Raw genomic sequence first — 26,330 nt, 5'->3', positions numbered from 1 at the left:
AGCAAACCAAACAGGTTGGGGTAATTATCCCACTTGGGGTTAAGGATACATAAAAATTGAATTTTAAATACCTCCTGCTACCGTGGGATAAAACACGATGCCTCATCGTTAATGCCAGCTAATTCTTCCTCCCTTCTTTGGTATGGAGATAAAAACCCCAATCAATTTTTATAGCCATTATAACATTCCCACAAAACTTAAGACTTCAGTTTTCACGTCTGGGCAGATTCTCAGCTGACAGCCAAGCAATCTGCATGAGCATCCAAGCGCTGTCTTTGAGTTTAAGGAAGAGGTAGAAAGAGAGTGCAGTCCTTTGGTTTTATGTGTTCTGCATTGCCATCATCTTTTCTGCACTTCTGGCTTGTTAGCAAGCCAAGGTTTGGTAAAGGTAAAGGGACCCCTGACCATTAGGTCCAGTCACCAATGATTCTGGGGTTGCGGCGCTCATCTGGCTTTGCTGGCCAAGGGAGCCGGCTTATAGCTTCCGGGTCATGTGGCCAGCATGACTATGCCGCTTATGGCGAACCAGAGCAGCGCACGGAAGCACCGTTTACCTTCCCACCGGAGAGGTACCTATTTATCTACTTGCACTTTGACGTGCTTTCGAACCGCTAGGTTGGCAGGAGCAGAGACCGAGCAACGGGAGCTCACCCCGTCTTGGGGATTCGAACCGCCGACCTTCTGATCAGCAAGTCCTAGGCTCTGTGGTTTAACCCACAGCGCCACCCGCATCCCAGCCAAGGTTAAGGTGTAAGTATTGGTACATATATATAAAGCCCTTAGTGGCTAGGGACCAGTTTACTTGTGGGATCAACTTATCCCACATGCGTCCATTCCATCAGTTACAGATTCTACACAATGCTCATTCTGCAGGTGTAAGAAATCAAGTCTTTTTGGTGTGGCAGTAGTTGCACTTTGAAACTCCCTATTGACATTAGGCAGGTGCCTTTATTGCTTGTTTTGTTTGGGCAAGCCTATCCCTATTGATGAGTTTTAATCTCTTTTATTTTTTTGTTTTTTATTGATAATTTAATAACATCTTGTAAAGCACTTGAGATTTTACTACATAGAATTACAGAGTTGGAAGGGATCTCAAGAGTCATCTAGATAAGCACCCTACAATGCAGGAATCTCAGCTAAAGCATCCATGAGAGATGGCCACCCAACCTCTGCTTAAAAACCTCCAAGCACGGAAAGTCCACAACTTCCCTATATCAAATAGTATACCTGAAGGAGCGTCTCCACCCCCATCATTCAGCCCTGACGCTGAGGTCCAGATCCGACGGCCTTCTGGAGGTTCCTTCACTGCGAGAAGCGAGGTTACAGGGAACCAGGCAGAGGGCCTTCTCGGTAGTGGTGCCTGCCCTGTGGAACGCTCTCCCATCAGATGTCAAGGAAATAAACAACTATCTGAGTTCTATAAGACATCTGAAGGCAGCCCAGTTTAGGGAAGTTTTTAATGTTTGATGTTCTATTGTGTTTTTAATATTCTGTTGGCAGCCACCCAGAGTGGGGTGTAAATAATATATTTGTTGTTGTTGTTGTTTTAGCTTTTCCTTGCAAAGATGTGTGCTTTATAAATTATGATCAATGCGAAGCTTTACGGAACTTTATCATCCTATATACATAAAAATTCCCACCACCCAGAACCGAAGCTTGCTCATGTCTACAGTTACGACATGGTTGGCATCTGTCTGTCTCGGGAGAGCATTCCAGGCTTACAGGTCTGGGCTGTGGCAACTATGAACAAGATTAGGCTGGTGAGTTGATTTGTGGGTTTCAGTCACCCTTCTTCCCACTTCTTCCTAAGGCCTGGAGAGCATATAATGGGAGTTGAAGTCAAACATCTGGGAGAGGCAGCGTTTTCCCATCCTGGTTCTAAAGCAAAACTAGTTACTGATGTGGGAGCAGGATTAGTTTCCTAATCGTATCCCACAGCATAAAACGTACTTCCTCACCCTATCCATAAAAGGCAAAGGGACCCCTAACCATTAGGTCCAGTTGTGGCAGACTCTGGGGTTGGGGCGCTCATCTCACTCTACTGGCCGAGGGAGCCAGCGTACAGCTTCCGGGTCATGCGGCCAGCATGACTAAGCCGCTTCTGGCGAACCAGAGCAGCGCACGGAAACCCCGTTTACCTTCCCGCCGGAGTGGTACCTATTTATCTACTTGCACTTTGAGGTGCTTTCGAACTGCTAGGTTGGCAGGAGCTGGGACCGAGCAACGGGAGCTCACCCCGTTGCGGGGATTCGAACCGCCGACCTTCTGATGAGCAAGTCCTAGGCTCTGTGGTTTAACCCACAGTGCCACCTGCATGCTTACCCTATCCATACTTGCCCTTAAAAAAAAGAGAGAGAGAGAGAGAAAAGAGAGTCCAACATTTTATTTATTTGACTCAAGGAAATTTATAATCTTCTGCCTGCCAAGAACCAGCAGTACAAGCTTGCCACCAGCAGTCTCGCGTGTTCACCACCATTTGAAAAAGAAAAAAACACTCTAATAGATCATTTGGAGTTTAATTGACAACATGAATTAAATCCAGATCAATTTGCATCCATAGAAATACCACAAAAACCACAGTGGCTTGACAGCTAGAAAGCGATAAGCAGATCTATAACGCAGCTCTGAAGAACGGCCTCATATTCCCGCTTGTTCAAAGAGAAGGAAGCCCTCCGTGACAAGAACGCTTGTTTAAAAGAGACAAGGCTCCTCACACAGGAGCAACGGAGGGAAATGGGAAGGGCACTCACTCCTCAAAGTAGTCTACATTCAACAGGGCAGCTTTCTCGAGTAGAGCAGTTACCATTGGAGGACAAACGGCACCTGCTGTGGGTAAGTGTCAACAGTCTGGTGAATGTTTTACATTTACTGGCAATTCTTAAGAGATCCTGAAGGCATTTCAGACAACATTGACATTTCCCAGGAAGCACCAAACTTTGCTATTAAGCAAGTGCCCAGGTGTCATTCTTGGTTCCGTAATTTTACCATGCACCTGACGTAATGCATGACAAGAACAAGCAAGTCCTTATGACGCACATTTCTAAAATTCCCCACTGGAATGATCTAAAGTAAGAGGCTGTTGGAAATATCGAGCCTGAATTTCTTGACAGTTCCAGTTCAGAAGCAGGCAATTTGCAAGGGTACATGTCATGGCTAAAAATTAGCTGCTGTTTCTTTAATACTAAAAGAACTAAGTCAGCATGAGTCAGCGGCCTACAATGACTCATGCAACCTTTCACCAAATTGTACCTGTATAGAGTGGTCAATGTTAGTGTTTGGCGTGGGTTGGTTGAATGGTAGAAAGCTGGTTGCGTTTGGTGTGTGTAAAAGCTGTCGGTCGTGGCTGGAGAAGACTTTTTAAGAATAAAAGCAGCAATACTCTGCAAGAATACTCTTTCTCAAAGACTCTTTTGTGCCAACTAAGGTCTGAGGACTAGGCAAAGGAGTAAAAAGAACACATTGGTACCAAGCATAGCACAGCTGTGGAGAATATGCAAAACAGACAATGCTCACCAGGTAACATTCACATTCTCCCCTAGAATAATTCCCCAAGTGGCATACAAAATTTGCACACAAGTTATGTGTATTAACTGAGCAATGTAAAAAGACACCACTGATCGATTCACACATTCTCCGACGTCAGTTGGCAATTACCCATACTGAGCAAAGCACAGAATTTCCCATTGATTTGCACATACTCTGCACCTTTTGTGTGTAGAACTGCACAACCATCAGTGCTTATGCACATAGATATAAAAACATTGCCTGCACAACTTGATTACTGAAGGTCTCCAGCTGAAACTAGCCTCGGCTTATAGGAGCTGGGATGGGGGTGGCTAGCCCCCATTTTGGAGGCCTGATCAAGAACCGCCCCTCCCAGTAATGTTTTACGCTTCAACAACCACCTATGAATTTGATTTGGCAGCAGCAAAAATAAATCAAAGAATGTATGATGTGGTGTGATAATCCCCACATCTCAGCTCACCTTCACAGATCGGGGGGGGGGGGGCCTGTGTGCCTTACCTGTCTTCCAGGTAGAGTGGGTGGCTGGCCGGCCACACCCACTGCTGATATGCAGACCCCAAAGGATTGGCCAAGGCTGAATGTGGTTCCTGGGCCAGAAAAGAGGAGTCACTCCTCAGGTCCAAGCTGTTATATAGATGCAGCGCTTCCCAGAGTCTCATCCAGAAGTTATGAAGAGACATTTGTACTCGTTGAACCACAATACACACACAATCAATGCTGTCTCAATGTAGCTTCCCCCCGCCCCAAGCCACAGGCTACGGCGATTTCTTGACAGGTTATGCTTTCCAAGGGAAAAAACAAAAGCTTTCCCTTCGTACAAAGGCCAAGTTTGACCATGATGATAAGCCGAGAACCCTGGCTTAATGTGTCATATTGTGGACCAGCCGTATGCCGCTTGGTGCGATGTCAGAACTAGCGATCGTGGTTGGTTTGTCCCTAACAACCCAAACTTTGTTGCTGGCTTAATGAATCCTGGCTCCTTACAGAGAAACAAACCATGAATGTCAAGTTAAGGTGGTTTGTTTACCTGACTGGGCGCCAAGGGACAAGCCTGAATGGCAGGCCTGAAAGTTCAGGAAGGCTTTTGAGGCCAAGGATCTGGGCGGTTTGTAGGGATGGAGATTTTCTGGCCCTCATAATGTTGTTGGACTGCAATTCCCATCATCCCTGACCATTGGACCATACTGTCTGGGGCTGATGGGAGTGGGAGTCAAGCAACATCTGAAGGGGCACAAGTTCTTGATCTTTGGCTTATTGGGCAGACGCTGCCACCGAGACCACCGAAATTTAGATAACTCTGCTGTCAAAGGAACTGAAAGCTGCTGGGCTGGTGCAGAATCAATTCTGCATGTTATGGGGTGGGGGGGGGAGGGGAAGAACAAACCCCACAAAAAAAAACTTCATTAAAAAAAAAACAAATACATGCTTTAAAAAAGGTGTCAGTTGATTTGAAACAAACCAGTATCAGCAGTGTGATGGCCAGTGTGGTTAGTTGCAGAGTTCCAAGCATGAAAAAACAAAACACACCACATAGGGGAAAAAAGTAGTATCCTACATGGAAGGATTTTAAAAATACTATTTTTATGACAAGTACATATTAAGAGATCTATGTTGTAACTCCCAGGTCAAGATCCTTGGAGTAGTTCTTTTAGAAGCGATTAAACTAACCTGGACAGCAACCAGTCCCTGCAAGCTGAAATCGAGCCAGTTGCTATTATTCAACATCACTGCTGAGCCCTACTCCAGTATATATGCAGCTCATAAGTATCAGAAGTTTTGCTCGTTTTTCAGTGCCTAGTGCCAAACTTGATACTGCAAGGTGCTAAGAGTCCCCTGAATGCCTTTACAGGAAGACAAGTGTGTTCTCAGCAACCCCGGCAGGATGAAACCCTTTGAAATGTTACTTCCCTTCCAACGCAAGATCCCTCCATAGAAACAAAAAATAAACATAAAAAGATTTCAGATTCATCCCTCCTTCAGACCAGTGCAAACCCCATTTGGGACCCTTCTTAGCACACACAGGAGGCTAATCGTCCCGTCTGAAGCGGCCCTGAGCGGGGCAAAAGAAAGCCGTGTAAACGGGCGCACAGGGCAGGATCCGCAGGGTTATACTCTGTGTCAGGTGAACCCACTGCAAATGCGCATCACAGCTCCTGACTGGTAAAGAACGATTTTGTCTTTCGGCAAGTGGGATTCACGCAAAGCGGGCAACTGAGGGTTAACTGCTTGGAGCAGATTTCGTTCGACTTGAGATGGGAAGAGACCAAGTCTGCGAGGGCCTGAAAAGAAGTAAAATAATATAAAATGTTTTTTTAAAAAACGAAGGACAAAAACCACAAACATTAGGCTTCCAACAAAAAGGTAAGTGCAAGTTGGTGATCTTACAATTTATGTACATTGTTGTTGTTGTTGTTGTTGTTGTTGCAAGCTGGGTTTATTGATGCAAGGGAGTATCAAAGGCCAAATTGAGATTAAAAACGTATGATATGGAAAATTCCCTACACAAGATTTTCCAGGTGTGTTTCAATAGACCATTGAGTATCTTGGGCATTTATTAATTAAATGCTTGTGTGGCACTGGTTCCACTGGTTGTGGAAGTCAGGAAGGGAACAAATTGGTGTCAGCCTGGATGACACCACTGAGAAGGCCCTGTTTCATGCACACCCCACAGAGGAGACCCTCTTTAAGCCTGCAGGAACCAAGTTGCTGCATCTGTTGCTCTTCAGCAAGTATCCTGAGTTAGTAAATGTTATTTTTTATCTTTTACAAGGCTATCTGTGTAATTAATATTTTAAGGAGTAGAAAAGGGGGAAATACTAGGAAATTCCAGGCTGCCTTAAAGCATCCTGGATTACTTAAACTAAAAGGCTAAAACTAAGCTTCCCTTCTCAGCTACAAAGGGATGGCACTCTGCTGAACTCACAAACGTGAGGAAGGAAGAATTAAATATCTAATACAGTGGCAATCGGAAATATTCAAGTGGTTTCCCAAATTCAGCTGAAAGTGCAACTTATGTTGGCTTCTCCAGTCTCACTATTATTGCATTTTCAGCTGAACTTGGAGAAACCACTTGAAGCCTCTGAAGTTTCAACTGCTTTTGATTTGCTTATTGCAAAACAGCTGAAAGTCTGTCAATTTTGTTTATTATTTTTTTAATTTCATATTTATTAAGATTTTTGAATACAAATGCATAAATAAAAATTACTTATATCATAACATAGTTTCGTCTCTTCTTTGGACTCCCTCACCTCTCCCACTCCCACTTACATCGTTACAGAAGATTTTTTCCAAGCAAATTACCCACTTGTTTACAATATTTATCTCCACTCATTTAAATAAAATCTAACAATTCTCCAAAAAATTTATATTTTCCTTATTTCTCACTTATCATCAAAATCAGATCTAGTTCAATGGTAGGCAGTTATTTATGATCTAGCATCCTTCTTAGCATTCAAGAAAGTCTGTCAATTTTGATAATAAACCTGATTTGCAACGGGGGTTGAATTATTCTGATTGCAACTGTACATCTAGCCTCCCCTAGCACCTATTCACATCCCAATTAGGGGAGCTTTGAATTTGCTGTCTCCAAGCACTGATGGTTGGACACAACTATACTGTGGAACTTTCCATAGGTGGACTGGGGGGGGGGTGTTTCCTAGCAAAGCCACTCCTTTGTCCAATCCTAATCTTCCTCCCTATCTCCGCAGGAGTCAGGATCATTCTGCCAAACTAGAAAACCCAGTCCAATAATTTCTCCACACCTGAACAAGAGATCAGTGCTGGTGCAACTGCATTGCATGCAGAAGGTTGTAGGTTCAATCCTAGGCATGTCCAGGTAAGGGTCAGAATGGCCCCATACAAAACCCTAGAGCACTGCTGCCAGCCAGTGTAGACATTACTGAGCTGTGAGGGACGAATTCACATAATAATAATAATAATAATAATAATAATAATAATAATAATAATTTATTATTTATATCCTGCCCATCTGGCTGAGTTTCCCCAGCCACTCTGGGCGGCTCCCAATCAAGTGTTAAAAACAGTACAGCGTTAAATATTAAAAACTTCCCTAAACAGGACTGCCTTCAGATGTCTTTTAAAGAGAAGATAGCTGCTTATTTCCTTCACAACTGAAGGGAAGGTGTTCCACAGGGTGGGCGCCACTACCAAGAAGGCCCTATGTCTGGTTCCCTGTAACCTCACTTCTCGCAGTGAGGGAACCACCAGAAGGCCCTCAGAGCTGGACCTCAGTGAATGATGGGGATGGAGAAGCTCCTTCAGGTATACATGGTCTACCAATACAATAGTTTGCTTTCAACCTTGCTCCATCTGTGTGCATGCAAAGCAGATGCTGTACCACTGAGCTACATCCCTTCCTCTTACTTAACAGGAGCAGTAGAAAAAAAGCTGAACCCCTGTAAAATTGACAAGGGTGGGAATCATGTCTGCCATCCCTAACTAGGAGACTGGAGAGACTCAAAAGGGGTGGAATTACCTTGGCAAACAATGGGTTTCCATTAAGGGATTCTGCTCTTCGGATGTTTTCGACTCCACACTGGAGAAGAAGAGAGGGAGCAAATGGTTTAACACGTGGTATCATCTCACTAAGTCCATAGCCCTCAGACAAAGCCCTTGTTTCAATGATGATGCAGAGAGCAATGGGAATTAATGAGGCAGAATTAAGCCCAGTTCATACTTTACTAGAGCAGTACAGGAGCTTTCCTGCAGTCCAGTTATGGCGAGCCTATGGCACCCCCGGATGATGTGAAACTCCTGGTTCCCACCAACCTCAGCCAGGCTGGCCAACAGCCAGGGATGATGGGAGTTAGTTCAGCAACATCTGGAGGGCCATGGATTCCCCGCTGCTGCTATAGTCCCATGTCCCTCCAGGACCCTGGAAATCACTTAGGAAAAATCTGCAAACACACTGTCGGATTGCCAAGGGACTGGGGAAGTGGTCCCCCCCCCCAAAAAAAACCCGCCAAACCAACCCACTTACACCAACTCTTTTCTGCTACCCAAACCCCCAGATTTTTACCCAGATATTATTTTCTATTCGCAAACTGCACTGATATTTAGTGCATGCGTCCAACCAACAGCACAGCAGTGAAAAGGGCTGCTTCTATTGGTGGTCATTTTAACCATCACAGCCAACCTGCTATGTCATATGTAGCTGCTTCCATCCTGTCCCTCTCAAGAGGAAATAACCTAAATCCTGGACTGTGTCATCCGCTAACAGAGAGCAGGAGAAAACACCAAACACACACACAGCCTTTCGACTTTCCTTGGTGTTGCGTTCTAATTGTTGTTAAGACATACACTACCACGCCACATTCAAGGTTCTTGTTTACATATACAGAGCCCTGAACGCCTGGTGTCCACTTAAGTGTTTTAGGCATTAATTATATACACATCGCTGTATACCAGCCTGACATTTAATCAGATAGAAATACTTCCACAAATGAGGGCAAAATCTCAGGGGTTAGTTTGGGCTGAAAAGTTGGGCTGTAAACAGACAATACGTAAAATATAACCAAGTATGGTGGCACCTTAAAGTCGAATAAATTTCTAATGACATGAACTTTCATGGACTACATCAGAAACGCCATCTTGAATTACAGGTACAGACTGAAACACGGTTGGGGGCGAGGGATTATTCTACACCAACCTTCGCCATCCTGGTGCCTTCAAATGTTTTGTACTACAAAAGCCAACAGGCCCTGGCAGGGGAACCTGAATGGTGAAGGGTGCCAACACAGAATCGCAGAACCTACCTAGGTAAAGGTAAAGGGACCCCTGACCAATAGGTCCAGTCGTGATCGACTCTGGGGTTGTGGCGCTCATCTCGCTTTATTGGCCGAGGGAGCCGGCGTACAGCTTCCGGGTCATGTGGGCAGCATGACTAAGCCGCTTCTGGCTAACCAGAGCAGCGCATGGAAATGCCGTTTACCTTCCCACCGGAGCGGTACCTATTTATCTACTTGCACTTTGACGTGCTTTCGAACTGCTAGGTGGGCAGGAGCTGGAACTGAGCAAAAGGAGCTCACCCCATTGTGGGGATTCGAACCTCCGACCTTCTGATCGGGAAGTCCTAGGCTCTGTGGTTTAACCCACAGCACCACCCGCGTCCCTTAGAACCTACCTACCTACCTGTCTTTAAATCACAATAATACTTCATGCAGGCGGCTGATGAAAGTGGAGTGTAATCCACAAAAGTTTGTGCCGCAATGAAATCTGTTCAGTTTTTAAGGCGCCACGTAGATTCTCTGCTGTTTTTGCTGCCAGCAGATAAACGCAGCTGCCCTCTGGAAACAAAATCTACAGACCTATTTTAAACATGGTTACACAGAAATAAGCATCATGCTACAAGAAAGGAGATTTCTTGACTAAATATCAGGAAAAACTTTTGACAGTAAGAGCTGTTGGGACAGTTGAACCGTCTCCCTCCGGGGACTGTGGATTCTCCTTCCTTGGAGGTTTTTAAGCAGAGGCTGGATGGCGCCATCTGTCATTGATGCTTTAGCTGAGATTCCTGCATAGGGTCCCTTCCAACTCTACAATTCTAGGACTCTATGTTTATAACGGGATCTCCTTTCTATTAAGCAGGCTTAAAGCCTTCAGCCTACAACTGTGCAGAATGACAATGAAAGCAGAACAGTTTACCTCACTGGCTAAGACTTGCGCGTATTCGATGTCCAGTTCGTAGAGCGTTTCTATGTGGTCACTAGTAAACGCTATTGGAACCAGCAAAATATTCTTCTTTCCCCTCTGGCAAAGCCCTTTGATCGTCTCATCCGTCTGAGGACCCAGCCAAGGCATAGGACCAACCTAGGATAAAGGAGACACACACACACACACACACACACAGAGAGAGAGAGAGAGAGAGAGAGAGAGAGAGAGACATTACATTACAGTGGTACCTCAGGTTACAGACACTTCAGGTTACAGGCTCCGCTAATACAGAAATAGTACCTTGGGTTAAGAACTTTGATTCAGGATGAGAAAGAAATCACGTGGCGGCAGCGGGAGGCCCCATTAGCTAAAGTGGTGCTTCAGGTTAAGAACAGTTTCAGGTTAAGAACGGACCTCTGGAACAAATTAAGTTCTTAACCCGAGGTACCCACTGTATTAAGTTGTGATTCAATATATACACCACATTTTAAAGCAGGCGTGGGGACACTTTTAAGCTTTGTGGGTCAGAACCTTATCAGGATCTACTCTCACAGGCCAATTCCGACAGCCGAACAAGCTTATTGCTAACTGTTCTGTGGGCTTTCACTGGACAGTATGCCAATGATGTCAATAAATGAAATAAAAATGTACCTTGGACTGCCACACAAGCCTATACGGGTTGGAGTAGTTGAGTTTCTCCATAACCCTCTGAACGGTTGCTCCCACCTCTTGTGGGTACGGATCGCCACGATTAACTACCTATGGGACAGAAAGGGCAAGTTAGCTAAAACAGCTCAGTCGGGGTTAAAACAAACACCACAAATGCTCCCCCTACACTATCAAACCACCACAATTAGTCCACATTTTGCAGCAACGCATGCCAGTTAAAGGGTTCCCCTTACTCATAAGGAGTCCCATCAGATGCAGCCCCAGCCTAAGCTTAGAACCAATTGTTTCTTATAACCAATAAATTATGGCCCCTGTCAGCACTGTATACATTTAAAGTAGTATCACGCCACTTTAAACAGTCATGGCTTCCTGCAAGGAATCCCGAGAAATGGAGTTTTGTCAAGGGTGCCGAGTGTCACTAGGAGACCCTAATTCTCATTACAGAGCTACAATTGACAGAGAGGTTCAGCAATTCATTCCACTTCCTAGGGAGATACAGTCATACCTTGGATGTTGAACGAAACTCGTTCCAGAAGTCTGTTCGACTTCCAAAACATTCGGAAACCAAAGCATGGCTTCTGATTGGTTGCAGGAAGCTCCTGCAGCCAATCAGAAGCCACATCGGACAGTTCGGCTTCCAAAAATAGTTCGCAAACCAGAACACTCACTTCTGCATTTGTGGCGTTCGGGAGCCAACTGTAGTTTAATACAAGGCACAAGGCATTTCAAACAGATGCAATATATTATCAAGGGATATTTTAAAAAATAATTTCTAGTGGGTTGTTCTTCCACTGAAGCGACATTTGTGCCTTCAAACCCCAGACAGCTTAATTCAGAACTACAGTATTGCAACTTATTTTCGGTGCTAAAGAGAAACCACTAGATGGCACCCAATTTCCACAGATCACAAAAATCCCTGTGTGGCGCAGGAGAATGAAAAGAGGAAGAACCCAGTATTTCTGACACTCTACAGTCATACATAATTTTATTTGTGTGTCGCCTTTCCGCAGTTCAAACCGTGCTCAAGGTGGCTTACAACATAAGAAAAAAATACATAACCACAACATAACAAAAGTAGTCATGAACAATAAATAAAACATTTTGAAATGCACAACCAAGCTGAACAATTTCCATATTCCATATTGTTCGCTGTATAAGATGCACCAGACCACAAGACGCACTAGTTTTTGGAGGAGGAAAACAAAAAAAATATATATTCTGAATCTCAGAAGCCAGAACAAGAGGGATCGCTGTGCAGTGAAAGCAGCAATCCCTCTTGCTGTTCTGGCTTCTGTGATAGCTGCACAGCCTGCATTCGCTCCATAAGACGCACACACATTTCCCCTTACTTCTTATGAGGGAAAAAGTGAGTCTTATAGAGCAAAAAATATGGTAAATCACAAGATCTAAAATAAAGTTACAACAACAGCCCCGGCCAGGAGTTGGTTCAACAGCCTCAGCTTTTGTAGCTGGAGTCAGTCCGAGCTCCACCCTCCCAGGCCAGGTGGAAAAAGGCCTGCAAGGCAGGTAGGGAACAGGTCTTGTGAATGGACAGGCAAACTGGCGAATGGATCAATGGATCATACAAACAAGGTTTTTTTTTATTATTAAAAAAAAACCACCTCTTTAAGAAAGTATTTTGCAGCTTTGGAAATGGATTGCTGTTACTCACAGACATTGGCAGAGAGTGAGCGGAGAACAGAATAACTACATCTTTCCTTTTGTCGGGCGGAAATAAGTCCAGTTCCTTCTGGATGTGGTCTGCAAAGCACTGAAAAGCAAAAGTTGGAGAAATAAAACACAAGTCCAAATACCAGCCTCCCCAATAATGACAGTGATCCTCAAGCACAGCTGAGAATTTGAATGCATTTTTAATAATAATATTATCCTATGTTACACCAAGATTTTCTTCCAACCTTTCTAGGCATGCACCAACTAACAATTATGCAATTTAACATAAGAATAAAACAAAAAACGATTATAAAATATGGGAAAAGTCTCCAAGTAAGAATCCTGACCTATTCAGCTATCTATTTGTTTCACAAGTACAGCCTCAAGCTCCTTGAGGAACCTACACGTCAGAGAGATCCTATCAAGTGTTTCTCCCAACTTGGGGTCCCTGGCTGTTGTTGGACTACAACTCCCATCATCCTGCTGGCTAGGGATGATGGGAGTTGTAGTCCGACAGCAGCTGGAGACCCGAGTTGGAGAAACACTGTCCAGCATTCTTCCCCCACAGAACTGGCAGGTTTCTGCTACTCCTCGCTTTGGTTCCCACCAAGAATTCCGTACCTGAATGAGAAGGGGGTGCGTTGGCCACCTGTCAATTGTGCTCCACTTCATCTTTGGTTTATCCCCCTTTTTGTCATAGTAGCGATAAATAGCGTTTAAGCTGCTCCCTGAAGGGGACAAAAGCAATGAGCCCATCAGAAAGGCAAAAAGAGCAGAAAAGGCAAGTTGTGGTAAGGAGGGAGGGGATACAGGGACTCTGCAAAGGACGAGTCCCCTGCTAGATCAGACCCAAGTTCCATTTAGTCCCTCACAGTGGTCAGGTTGGTGTTGCCACTCAAAAAGGACATATTATTCTTGTTAATTATTACTGTTACTGACAGCTACCAGAAAATGTAAGCACACGTTAAAATACACAAGGCAATTACAACAAAACACTGAAACAGACACACAATTAAAATGAGCGATAAAACAAGACCTTAGCATTAGCAAGTTAAGAGAGGAGGTTCGGGGGAGAGCGCATGTAATGAAACATGTCTTCAAGAGCCGGCGGAATGCCAATACTGATGGGGCCTCTCGTATTTTAGCAAGGAGAGCATTCCACAACACGGGTGGTACCAGTGAAAAAGGTCACCTCCATGTTGCCACCAGCTAATAATTTGTGGGCTGTGGCACAGCTAAGCAGGTTCCACATTTCCCCTGCCTATTGTTCCTCAGAAACTGATATTCAGTGGTTTCTAAACCATTTTTAAAAAATCAAGTTTTGAATATCATTTTCTTCTGCACGTCCACATCTAAGTAAAAACATACCTGCCTGGCTGCTCGCTGACATAGCCGCCACCTCACTTTCACATAAAGCAAGACCAGCATGAATTGTGCAATGAGCCAAAGGAGAAACTTGTACAGTACTGCTGCTGCTGCTGCTGCCCAAGTAAAGCTCAAGTGGCAGAGCACTTCTTTTGGCATGCAGAAGGTCCAATCTCTGGCAACTCGAGGCAACACTGAGGGGAAACTCCTGGAGAACTCGTGTTGGGGTTCTAGCAAGCCTAGGTGCTAGCACCTGACCTAAGGCTGCTCAGGTGCAGAATGGACTGCAGTTATGCAAAATCAAGAGGAAGACTATCTATTTTGATACTGCCTTGCGTATTCTTGGCATAGCTGTCAACCTTCCCTTTTTTTGTGGGAAATTCCCTTATTCCAGTGCCATTTCCTGCTACTATCCCAAATTGTTAGATATCCCGTAGACTGTCCCCAGGACAGGTGAGGCTGCTGATCCCTTATTTTTGAGGCTGCTGATCCCTTATCTTCAAATCTGAAAGTTGACAGATATGATTCTTGCTGAGGCATAGAACAAGCAGATTCCCAGAGCTGGCCCCTGGATTAGACCAAGGCCTGCCTTTGGAGGCCGGGCATTGATTCTGTACTCCAGGTACGAGCTCACCTGTGGTGGAGCAGCTGTACTGTGGGTACTGTGTGAAAGCAACAGCCCGTTCAATGCCATCCTCCTCCATCTCTTCAATGGCTTCCTCGGTCAGAGGGTGGACATAGCGGAATCCGATGTAGTACTTGTGTGGCGCTGGAAACAGAAGACAGCTGGTCACCTTATTCTGTGGAGCAACGTGATCTAAACATTATGCGAGGCAGCCTTTCGCTACCCTGGCACCCGCCAGATGTTTTGGATCACACATGTTGATAGCAAAAACATTTGGCGGGTACCAGGTTGGTGAAAAAGCTGGTGTAAACATTGCCTGTGCCTTCCAGTTGCAGGAGCGTCTGCACTGTGGTCTTATCTGCCTTACTAATATTTTTAAAAACAATAAAGAGGGGGCTGGACTAGATGACCCTTGGGGTCCCTTCCAACTCAACAATTCTGAAAGGCTCTCCGAGTGGTGTATTTACAACAGCGTTAGAAACTGAGATATGAAAGCTAGGAGCTAAAGGGTACCTTAAATCGAGGTTATGGGTGCAACAATGGAATGTCCGGGCACACTAATACAAAGCTGAAAATGAATGAACTGCAGCTAAAATATTATGTTCATTTTTCACGTGGTCTAGTCCTTCCCCTGCACAGCCCCCTAATATTCGTAAGAGGGTCTCTTCTCCAGTCTTCAGAGAGTAGCTGGAAGTGGGGAGGCAGAAAAAGCTCCTCCTTTCCTTCCATTCTGCAGTTTTAATCTGAAATCTTAGATGAGGTATTGTGCCCAGAAACTGCTCGCACTAATGAAATTCACTGCCGCAAAATGCACCTAGAACAATGGGAGTTTCGAACTTACACTAGAGGGTTTGTGTGTGACCTAAATCCTCAAACTGGAAAAAAAAACCCAGCTGGTTTGCACATCTTTTTACTAGAACAGGAGCACTTTGGGCAAACATCATAGCAACTCCCAACGACCCACTAAATTGGTACAGTGGTACCTTGGGTTAAGTATTTAATTCGTTCCGGAGGTCTGTTCTTAACCTGAAACTGTTCTTAACCTGGAGCACCACTTTAGCTAATGGGGCCTCCCACTGCCACCGGAGCACGATTTCTGTTCTCATCCTGAAGCAAAGTTCTTAACTATTTCTTGTTAAGAAATAACCCATTTCTGGGTTAGCGGAGTATGTAACTTGAAGTGTATGTAACCTGAAGTGTATTTAACCCGAGGTACCACTGTATTTTGCCCAATAGGAAACCTTGACAGCTGGAAAGGAGAAAACAGACCAACTAACTATTTTAAACAGAACTCCAAGGAAGCAAAGACTTCCATCGTGTTGGAGTCGCAGACTTCAGCATGCTTCCAAGAAGCGTTGTTCCCCTTTCCTACCTGTTTTGCACTTATCTGGCAAAAAAACAGTAGCCCGCAGCCATGGCAGAAGCAGAAGAGGCCTGCCTGACATAATAGGAGTGAAAGTTAAGATGCAAAGGATGTACAAATAGATAAAAGGCAGGGCGGCTTTCACTGGGGAAAACCAGGCTGTAAAATCAGAGGGAGTGATGAGGTCTGACAGGAGCAGATAAGGCTCCCTAAACCATTAACTTAATGCTCCCAATTCCCCAGCCCTTTTAAACACACTAATTTTACTTTTTTTAAAAAAAAAAAAAGCAAAAAGCTACTGACTTGCCTGACAAGGCGAGGGAGTGTTGGAGACTAGCCTTCAGATCTTTTGCAGTGTGCTTACTTGTGTCAAGAACACGATCTACATGCGCTAGTCTAATTACCGCAGTTCGCACGTGCAATTGCTGTGCAACGCACATCAATCTTGTGTCCCACGCTAGCAGGTTTCTTTTAAAAGCATCGTGCTTGCGGATACCAAAGTTCCGCCTAGTGGCTTTGATCCAGAATGGCTGACTGACACATCACCGGGTCAAGAGATGGACAGGCAATGCATGGTAACTAAGCACCTCTGCGTCTGGGTCTGCCGATGGGGAGAATTCAGGTGCAGTTGCAACTTGGTTCAACCTGTTCCATCTCTCATAGAACTCTGGTTATTTGGGTGTCTGACAAATGGACCATTTAGAGAGTGTCTGATAAGGTTCTCATTTTGCCAGACAACCCCCGGCGCCCTCAAGTCGAGCAACTGTCATCGGCCCCACCCAACACTTGCAAGGTTCCTCCCCTGAGTTCAGGCTGGATGATAAGGAAGGAGTAACGGTTTCGGTGGGAACGGCAAGCCACACTCGGATCTGCTTGTGTTCTGTATCAGCGGCCAGGGGGACTTGTTGGAGCTGGTTCAAACATGAACAGGCAGTGTTCTGGCCGTGCTGCATCGCTCACTGCTCCTCACAACATCCGTTGGATGTTTGCCATGAAACGGGCCGCTTAACGCAGCAACTATACCGCAGAATTTGTTAGCTCTGCGTATTAGGCAAGTGCCTTCTGCGTTTACCGGGCAAAGCACTGCTCCATCAAGCTCAGTGCTGTCAATACAGACTGGCAGCAGCTCTCAGGTTTTATGCAGAGGACATTCCCAGCCTGACCTGGAGATGATTGGGATTGAACCTGCGGCCTTTGGCCTGCAAAGCAGATGCTCTATCACTGAGCTACAGTGGTACCTCGGGTTACATACGCTTCAGGTTACATACGCTTCAGGTTACATACGCTTCAGGTTACATACGCTTCAGTTTACAGACTCCACTAACCCAGAAATACTGGTTCAGGTTAAGAACTTTGCTTCAGGATGAGAACAGAAATCGTGCAGCAGCAGCAGGCCCCATTAGCTAAAGTGGTGCTTCAGGTTAAGAACAGTTTCAGGTTAAGAACGGACCTCCGGAACGAATTAAGTACTTAACCCGAGGTACCACTGTACAGCTCTTTCCTAGAGGGCTTTGCCTCTGGTTATAACCATTATTATTATTATTATTATTATTATTATTATTATTATTATTACCCTGCCCATCTGAGCGGAGTGGCTTCCAACATCTATAAAAACATAATAAAACATTAAACAACTTCCCTATACAGTGCTGCATTCAGATTTCTTCTAAAGGTTGTACAGTGGTACCTTGGGATGCGAACGGGATCAGTTCCGGAGCCCCATTCGCATCCTGAACAGAACGTAAGACGTGCGCGGGTCGCGTTTCACTGCTTCCGCGCATGATGTCATTTTGACAGTCTGCGCATGCGTGAGCAACGAAACCCGGAAGTAACGCGCTCCGTTACTTCCAGGTCGCAGTGGAGCGCAGCCCGACAATACTTATCCTGAAGTGTATTTATCCCGAGGTACGACTGTATAGTTACTTATTTCCTTGACGACTGATGGGGGGGCATTCCACAGGGAGGGTGCCATTTCTGAGAAGGCCCTCCCGCCTGGCTCCCTGTAACTGCGCTTCTCGCATTTTAGGACACGGCAGTGGTACCTCGGAAGTCAAATGGAACCCATTCCAGAAGTCCGTCCAACTTCCAAAATGTTCCGAAACCAAGGCGCAGCTTCCAGTTGGCTCCTGCAGCCATTCGGAAGCCATGGAACCCACGTTGGAAGTTCGGGTTCCAAAGAACGTTCGCAAACCGGAACACTCACTTCCGGGTTTGCGGCGTTCGGGAGCCAAAACATTTGAGTCACAAGGCATTTGACTTCCGAGGTACCACTGTACATTGATTTTTTCACATGCACCGCTTGGAGAGAATATTTTTCTTGGCTGTGCGCCATACAAATGTGTGCAGTTTTTTTAAAAAATAAGTATTTGCAGGACATGCCTAAAGGAAGGACTCACGTACCAGAGTGAGGAGACATTTCATCCAACAGCTTCACCATGCCTTCTCCTTGCGTAGCAGTCCATTTCTTAATAGGCGACCCTCCACCAATCCGACTATACTGTTCCTGGATTTTGGGCGTCCGTCGCTTGGCAATAAAAGGCGCCAGCTTACTGAAATGTCGAGAGACTGCTGTTAGCGCTAGCAACCTCACTCTACCTCCGTCCCGCTCACCATCATAAAAAAGGTTTTTGTTTTTCTAACCAGCATCTTGTTTGATAATAAGAATAATTTATTATTTATACCCCACCCATCTGGGTGGGTTTCCCCAGCCACTCTGGGCGGCTTCCAGCAGAATATTAAAATACAATGATTCATCAAATATTAAAAGCTTCCCTAAACAGGGCTGCCTTGAGATGTCTTCCAAAAGTCTGATAGTTGTTTATTTCCTTGACATCTGATGGGAGGGCGTTCCACAGGGCGGGCGCCACTACCGAGAAGGCCCTCTGCCTGGTTCCCTGTAAACCTCAGTTCTCGCAGTGAGGGAACCGTCAGAAGGCCCTCGGCGCTGGACCTCAGTGTCTGGGCAGAACGAACGGGGTGGATACGCTTCTTCAAGTATAAGGACCGAGGCCGTTTAGGGCTTTAAAGGTCAGCACCAACAGTTTGAATTGTGTCCGGAAACATACTGGGAGCCAATGTAGGTCTTTCAAGACCGGTGTTATTTGGACTCAGTGGCCACTCCCAGTCACCAGTCTAGCTGCCGCATTCTGGATTATTTGTAGTTTCTGGGTCACCTTCAAATGTAGCCCCACGTAGAGTGCATTGCAGTAGTCCAAGCGGGAGATAACCAGAGCATGCACCACTCTGGCGAGACAGTCCATGGGCAGGTAGGGTCTCAGCCTGCGTACCAGGTGGAGCTGGTAGACAGATGCCCTGGACACAGATTTCAGATTGAGCCATCAGCAGCTATGCACATGTTAGCACACCTGGAAACCACCGACTGGCTGGCATGGCATGGAACTGCAAGCCAGCCATTTGCAGGAACTGAAGGCACCGTTTCAATGTTACCAGATATATGCAACACCACACAAGGTGTCAAATACTTTCTACTTACCTGCACCACATTTAAGTCAGCTAATGAAAATTCCAAACAAGGCAGGGAAGTCAACCATCACCCTTCATGACCAAAAGACTGCTCAGATTGACATGTGTTTTAATCTGCTTTTAAGGTAAAGGTAAAGGTACCCCTGCCCGTACGGGCCAGTCTTGACAGACTCTGGGGTTGTGCGCCCATCTCACTTAAGAGGCCAGGGGCCAGCGCTGTCCGGAGACACTTCCGGGTCATGTGGCCAGCGTGACAAAGCTGCATCTGGCGAGCCAGAGCCGCACACGGAAACGCCGTTTACCTTCCCGCTGGTAAGCGGTCCCTATTTATCTACTTGCACCCGGAGGTGCTTTCCAACTGCTAGGTTGGCAGGCGCTGGGACCGAGCAGCGGGAGCGCACCCCGCCGCAGGGATTCGAACCGCCGACCTTTCGATCGGCAAGCCCTAGGCGCTGAGGCTTTAACCCACAGCGCCACCTGCGTCCCCAATCTGCTTTTAGCTTATTGCTAATTATTTTACAAATGTTCTAAGTACCGTATTTTTCGCTCTATAGGACACACTTTTCCCCCTCCAAAAATTAAGGGGACATGTGTGTGCGTCCTATGGAGTGAATACAGGCTCCTTGGCTTCAGTGAAAGCCTCCAAAGCTTCGGGGTAGCTGTGCTCCGCAGGCTTCGGCTTCCTTTCGCTGAAGCCAGGAGAGTCTTGCTTTCCTGGCTTCAGCAAAGAAGGAGAGCTGTGCAGCGCCCCTTCAGCGAAGCGGGAGGAGAAATGGAAGGGGCTCCATTTCTCCTGCCACTTTGCTGAAGGGGTGCTGAGCAGAGAGGAGGAGTTTTTTTTTTTTCTTGTTCTCCCCCTCTAAAACAAGGTGCGTCCTATGGTCCGGTGCGTCCTATAGAGCGAAAAATACGTTAGTTGTTTTTAACTGCTTTTGCTGGTCATTTTATTGCTTTGCTCTCTTCATGAATTGCTTTAAGGGTGTGTGTTTTTAAACAACAATCAAATGGTGTATACATTTTATGAAACAATAAAGAAAGAAAGCCAGGTGTAGAAAGAAAGAAAGAAAGGAAGAGAGAAAGAAAGAAAGGGTTCCTAAACCTCCCAAAACAGCAAACAAATCAGCACAACTTCTGGCAGACCGAAGCACTAAGCCTTACTTTTGGACCGGTAGAGTCATCAGGTCTCTGTCAAGGAAAAGCCTAAGAAGAAAATCATGGACGTCTCCAAGTGTCTCTGGGCCTCCCATGTTTAACATCAAGATCCCTGTTTTAGGTTTCCTATAGGAAAAAAGAGAGCAGGAGGATAAGTTTAACACATCAATTTGAAATAAAACAAGGGCTGTTGCCTTCCACTTTCCTTTTTTGTTTGCTTCTTATTTGGCTGACTGTGAGATATTTTAACCTGGGAGTAACCAGCAGGGTGCCTGTCACATAGTGCTGGGACTACAACTCCCAGCATCCCCCAGCTACTCCTGTGCCCCCAGATAATTGGCCATGCTGGCTTGGGCTGATGGGAGATGGAGTCCAACCCACGTTTGGAAGGCATCGTAATGGGTGCCCATTTTAAATTACTGTTATTTTACTGAAACTCTATATTGAAGTTTTACATTTTATTTTACGTCCAAATTGCTTCGGAAAGGCCTTCTCCCCTTCCCCACTTGAAAGGTGGCCTAGAAACATTGCAAAATAAATAAGTGCCACCAGGGAAGAAGTATATTAATAGTGAAATTATTATTAAGCGCTAACTTAAAATGATTTTTTTATTCATAACAAACTTAATAATGCAAACACACTAGTATTTGGCAATAAAAAGTGTTACTTTAGAAACACAATTTACAAAGACTCATAATCTAGTCTCTAGAAACTTGCTATAATGTGAAATAATAACAGGTGTAAATATATGAAGAAAACTACTAATAATTATAAATAGCAGAATGTAGGCACCCTATATATAAAAATGAGCAAACCAGTGATATTTTAGGGAGCAGGCTAGCAGGCGTGGCCAATTACTTAAATCATAGGAGCCTCCACAACACAAAACACTGTTGCTGTATGTAGGTTTTATTTTATTTGTTTTTTATCTTATATTTTGGAAATGTACATCCAGGGTTTTTTTCTTTACATTTTTGGGGGGGGGGGCACCCAAGCTATAGCTTGTTTAGCTTATATGTAAATCCAGCACTGAAGGGAGGCATTAATATTCACTCCTCATCAGCCAACGGGTAACACTAGCTCAACAGGCACCAAAATCCTAGCCATTTTAATTTGTAAGCAAGCCTCGCTGTGTTCCAATTGGGTTTACTCCCTGTTAAGGGTATGCACAGCCTGACATTTTTTCGCAGGGGTGAGAAGCCCGCTACCCTCCAAATATTGGTGGCCTGCAACTCCCCTCACACCTGTCAGCTATGCTAGCCAGGGCTGATGGGAACTGCAGTCCACCAATATTTGTAGAGATGCAGGGTCCCCTGCCCCTGCTCTGAAAAGCATGTAATTTCTCTGAGGTTCTACAGTTTAAACTACACCCATATGTAGAGCTTTATCAGTTCCTGTGCAGATGAACCACCCACACAACAGCTCCCTACCTCTTTTCAGGTTGGGCCTGAGGCTTGGTTTTCTGGGCCTGCGCAGCTGCCGTCGCTGTTGACTGACATCTCCCTTGTAGCTGGACTCTTGCCCGACTGCAGCCATTGCTTGCTGTGACTAGACAAGAGCAAGGGGAAAACAGAACAACCCACAATTAGTTTATTACTTGATTTGTTTCTTCACAATGCGGTATTTCGTTCATTCAAAACCCATGAGAAGCTGCCTTATACGGAGTCAGATGATTCATCCCCACCAAGCCCAGAACGGTCCACAATGACCTCCAAGAACTGACCGTGGGGCTTTCTCCATGCATAAAACAGCCTCTGTCACTGAGCTATGGCATTTCCTCGAAAATGCACACAAGGATGCAAATGAAATCGGAAAATAAACACAACAGAAAATCCCCCGATTAGCAGGTGTCAGGCCTTTAGGAAAAAATTAAGGACTGGTTTATTTCACTCTACAGTTGTTAAATTTAAGCATATTTCTAGGGCCATTTCTAGGGCTTCTCTTGTGGGTTTTTTCTGTCTCCGCAATGCTGCCTACCCACTTAGTGATACCTGCACAATGGGCGTGCTTTAGTAATCTGTTGTAATATGGTGCCTTGTGCAAGGTCAAAACTTGACGCCCCCAAACGGAGCTTCTCTATTACGGATCTTCTCAAATTTGCTTATAAAACAACAAGGGCTGTATCTGCAGGCAGTTGACTTGTCTAGAGCAGGGGTCAGCAAAGTTTTTGTGGCTTGGGCTGGTTCACGGTCCCGCAGACTCCGCAGTGGGCCCAAGTGCGCGCACACACAAACAATATTTCCAGCACTCCTTCCGGTGCGGAAGAGGCGTACGCAGCCAATGGGAAGCCGACTAGTGTTGTGGAAGGCAGTCTCCGCTCTGCTCCACGCCGGTTTAGTGCGGCACACAGGAGCCAACCGAGTGGCGGGGATCCATGAGCCGGTTAAACGACCCCCATGGGCCGCTTATGGCCCATGGACCTTAGGTTGCCGACCCCTGGTCTAGAGCTTGGGGAAGGGGGGGAACCAACTTCACAGCTGACAACAGAAGTGCAAACTGCTCACCTTCACTTGTAAAGCTGCAATACTTACCTTCCTAATCCAGTATCACACTTTCAACATTTTGTGTTTTGGTCAGTGTTAGAAACTGGGATATGAAAGCTAGGAGCTAAAGGACACCTTAAGCCTAGGTTATAGGTGCAATAATGGAATGTCCAGGCACACTAATACAAAGCTGAAAATGAATGAACTGCAGCTAAAATATTATGTTCATTTTTCACGTGGTCTAGTCCTTCCCCTGCACAGCCCCCTAATATTCTTAAGAGGGTCTCTTCTCCAGTCTTCAGAGAGTAGCTGGAAGTGGGGAAGCAGGAAAAGGCCCTTTCCTTCCACATTGCAGTTTTAATCTGAAATCTTAGGTGCAGTACCGTGCCCAGAGCTCAGAAATTGCTGGCCCAAATGAAATTCCCTTCTGCAAAAAGCGCCTAGAGTTTTGAACACTGTTTTTGGTAAAAACTTTTCATCAGTGCCCATTCACCAAAGGTTGTGCACATGAGAGACTGTGCTCAATTCTAGCCTTCAAACATAAGTGACAGCGATAATCATACATGCAAGTTTGGTATGAAAGCCTTGAAATGGGCTTCAAATTCAATTATAGGGGTTAGACTGGCTGCTTTGTTTTCCCCTCCCACCTTTTAAATATTTTTTGTTCTGAAAACTTGGGAGGCTTCCCAACATGCTACAATTCTTTTGACATTCACCACCTGAGTTTTCCCTGAAAGGAAAAGATTATACCTAGTGGGGGAGGGAGAAAACCCACAAATTCCATATTTAAAAATGAGCCTTGCAACATCTAGCTGAGAGGCAGGTCAGCAAAAACTGCAGAGCTCTTTGGTTTCTTAAAATGTTGACAATATTCGTTCCACAGTATTTGTTCCTTCACCCTAAGGTTCCCTGGATGGGTTACAGCACCATAAAATACAGTTGCAATTATTTAATTTAAACTTAAACACACCCAAAAGTGAAACGGTTCCAAGCAGAACAACAATCAAACTCCCTGCAGTTTGCCCTTTCCAAACTCCCTGTTTCCCTGATGCTGCACGCCGGATGCAAAGCCCTCCAGACTTGGTGCTAAGCCCTTTACGCAAACTCTCCTCTCCGGCGGCCACGTTGTGTAACAAGATCTCGGCGTCAGCAACACGGATCCCCTTTCGTTTTCGCACCCAAACCGACGATCGCTTGCACAAAACCAACCGCGCGCACTTTAGCCTTACCTGGGAGGGCTACATGGTCCGCGCGTGCATTCTGCGGGTCTCAAGTGGGCGTGGATTTTTAATTTTAAAAAATAATATCTCCCTTTTCGCTCGCTCAAGTACAGTAATAGCCTTGCTTTGCTGATCTATGCAAGGCGTGCTGAAAACCCTTTTCTATAATTAAAAAAAGAACAATTCTTTTGCCCGGTTTGTTTACCCTGATTCCGCGTAAAAAGTTGCACAGGATTGCGAAAAAGCAGTTTTCAGTGCTGTCACTTTAACAAAATAAAAAAGCAATGCATTTGATAGAAGTCCTTATATAAGAGAGACGCCGGACAGAGTCCTCTGCAACATGCTGCTTGCATAACGCCGTTTTTCTCTTTCCCACCCCCCCCCATCCCTCCAGTGACCCCGGGAGATCGACCTCCGCAACAAAAGCGCATCTCCCACCACCCCGGGGAAAGGAAAATGCAATAGCCTCCTTTCTCCCTCTCCAGGCAGATAGCAAAACCCAATTAAAAGGTACTCTCCCATTCCCCCTCTGCGCTTGAATCATCTTAGTAAGGAAGAGAGGGGGAAGGGAATAGGCATTGCAACGACCCTTTGGAGAAAGATGCAGCCGGTTTGTTCACTTACATGGGTACAAGGCTCGGTTTGCAGCTCTGAAGGCAGCAGCCATGTTTGTGTTAACTAAATGCATTCCGTTACTGTGCAGCAGCCCGAGCGGTACAGTTCCTTCCTCGAGTTAACTGGGCTGCTTTGTGGCATGCCTTCCCTGGGAGTCTCGCCCACACTGGTGGGCTTGTTTTAATCTCTCCAGAAGCCCTTTTGGCTCGCCTGGGCTGTGACAAGCCAGCCAGAGGGGCGGGGCGACGAGGGAGAAAAGGCGAAAAGCCCTTTGTGCGCAAAAAGGGGCGGAAGGCGGCGCCTCCTTCTCCGCCCTTCCCAGTCTGCAAGGCGAGTCCTGTGCGGGGACGGAGGGAGCCGGCGCTTTGGGCTAGGATGGGACTGGGAAAGGCCCTAACTCTTTTTAAAAAGAAAAAAAATTCCTTCCAGTAGCACCTTAAAGACCAACTAAGTTAGTTCTTGGTATGAGCTTTCGTGTGCATGCACACTGAAGAAGTGTGCATGCACACGAAAGCTCATACCAAGAACTAACTTAGTTGGTCTTTAAGGTGCTACTGGAAGGAATTTTTTTTGTTTTGACTATGGCAGACCAACACGGCTACCTATCTTTTTAAAAAGGTTTTTTTTGGACCATAAGAAAAAAATAACCCCCCAAACCTGACCTTTATCAGGTCAACTGCCATGCATTAGGATGGAAATAAAAGGATAAATGGAATGACTGTGTTTTTGAATATATACAATTTGATATATTTGAACAGGTGATGACGGAAGATACATGGGAAAACAAATGTCAAAAGATTTTGAATAAATGGACAAGTTATAGGAACTGGATAGCACTGGGGGAAGCCAACCCAAGCATCCAAATTAGAATGAATAATCTGTGCACATGGTTAAAGATCTGAAGAGGGAACAAGTTTTGGGGGGAGGGGTTAAAGGGGAGGGAGGAAGGGGGGGAAATTAGGATAAGTGAGTAGGGACAAAAGTACATAGTTATGTATAACTAATAGGAGGATGATTTTGATGCATGTTGTTGTTAGATTTTCTACTGAATGATTTTTTTGTAAGTTATACGAGATCCCTTGATGAAAGTGTGAGTATGAAGAATGGGGGGGAAATAAAAATTTAAATAATAAAAAAACCTGCAATGTCACAAAAAGGCGAGCTTGCTTCCAGGCGCCGTGCTTCCTGAGCATGCACAAAGTTTGGCCGATTTAGTTAGCATTTATTCTGATGCGTTTGCTGGGAGGTGGGACAATGTTCAGCTACTTGCGGAGGAGCATCATTCTGGTGTGTTTGCAAAAAAAAGTTTCATATTACGCATTCATTCCGATTCGATTGTGAGGACCACATAGAATCATAAGAGTTGGGGGATCCAGTCCAGCCCCTTGCAGTGTAGGAATTCTGCCCATAGCTGTCCCTGGGTGGGTTTGAACCACCAACCTGCTGCTTAACAGCCAGACACATTGACTCATCGTGCCACAGTAACA

The 26,330-nt window shown here is 45.5% G+C and overlaps 1 protein-coding gene across 3 annotated transcripts; it reads right to left on the bottom strand.

The window, feature by feature from the left end:
• Positions 1–2,368: 2,368 nt before the first annotated feature.
• FECH (ferrochelatase) lies at positions 2,369–25,096 on the bottom strand. Of its 3 annotated transcripts, none has more exons than XM_079995014.1 (11): positions 24,853–25,096; positions 21,956–22,073; positions 20,532–20,651; positions 18,291–18,439; positions 14,537–14,671; positions 13,159–13,265; positions 12,539–12,637; positions 10,849–10,956; positions 10,189–10,353; positions 8,021–8,080; positions 2,369–5,804 (listed from the first exon to the last, which is right to left on the bottom strand). In XM_079995014.1, the coding sequence occupies exons 1-11, from the start codon at positions 24,914–24,916 to the stop codon at positions 5,670–5,672; spliced, it is 1,260 nt and encodes a 419-aa protein (XP_079851140.1). In that variant the 5' UTR covers positions 24,917–25,096; the 3' UTR covers positions 2,369–5,669. The 3 variants fall into 3 exon arrangements, with proteins under 3 accessions (XP_079851140.1, XP_079851141.1, XP_079851142.1); XM_079995015.1 differs by having other exon boundaries at positions 21,956–22,067; XM_079995016.1 differs by lacking the exon at positions 24,853–25,096 and adding an exon at positions 24,238–24,298.
• Between the last annotated feature and the right edge of the window lie 1,234 nt (positions 25,097–26,330).

Source organism: Podarcis cretensis, assembly GCF_951804945.1.
Source record: "Podarcis cretensis genome assembly, chromosome: 11".
Classification (NCBI taxonomy): domain Eukaryota; kingdom Metazoa; phylum Chordata; class Lepidosauria; order Squamata; family Lacertidae; genus Podarcis; species Podarcis cretensis.
Note: the sequence above shows the minus strand (reverse complement) of the source record. Positions and strands in the feature narration are given on the sequence as shown.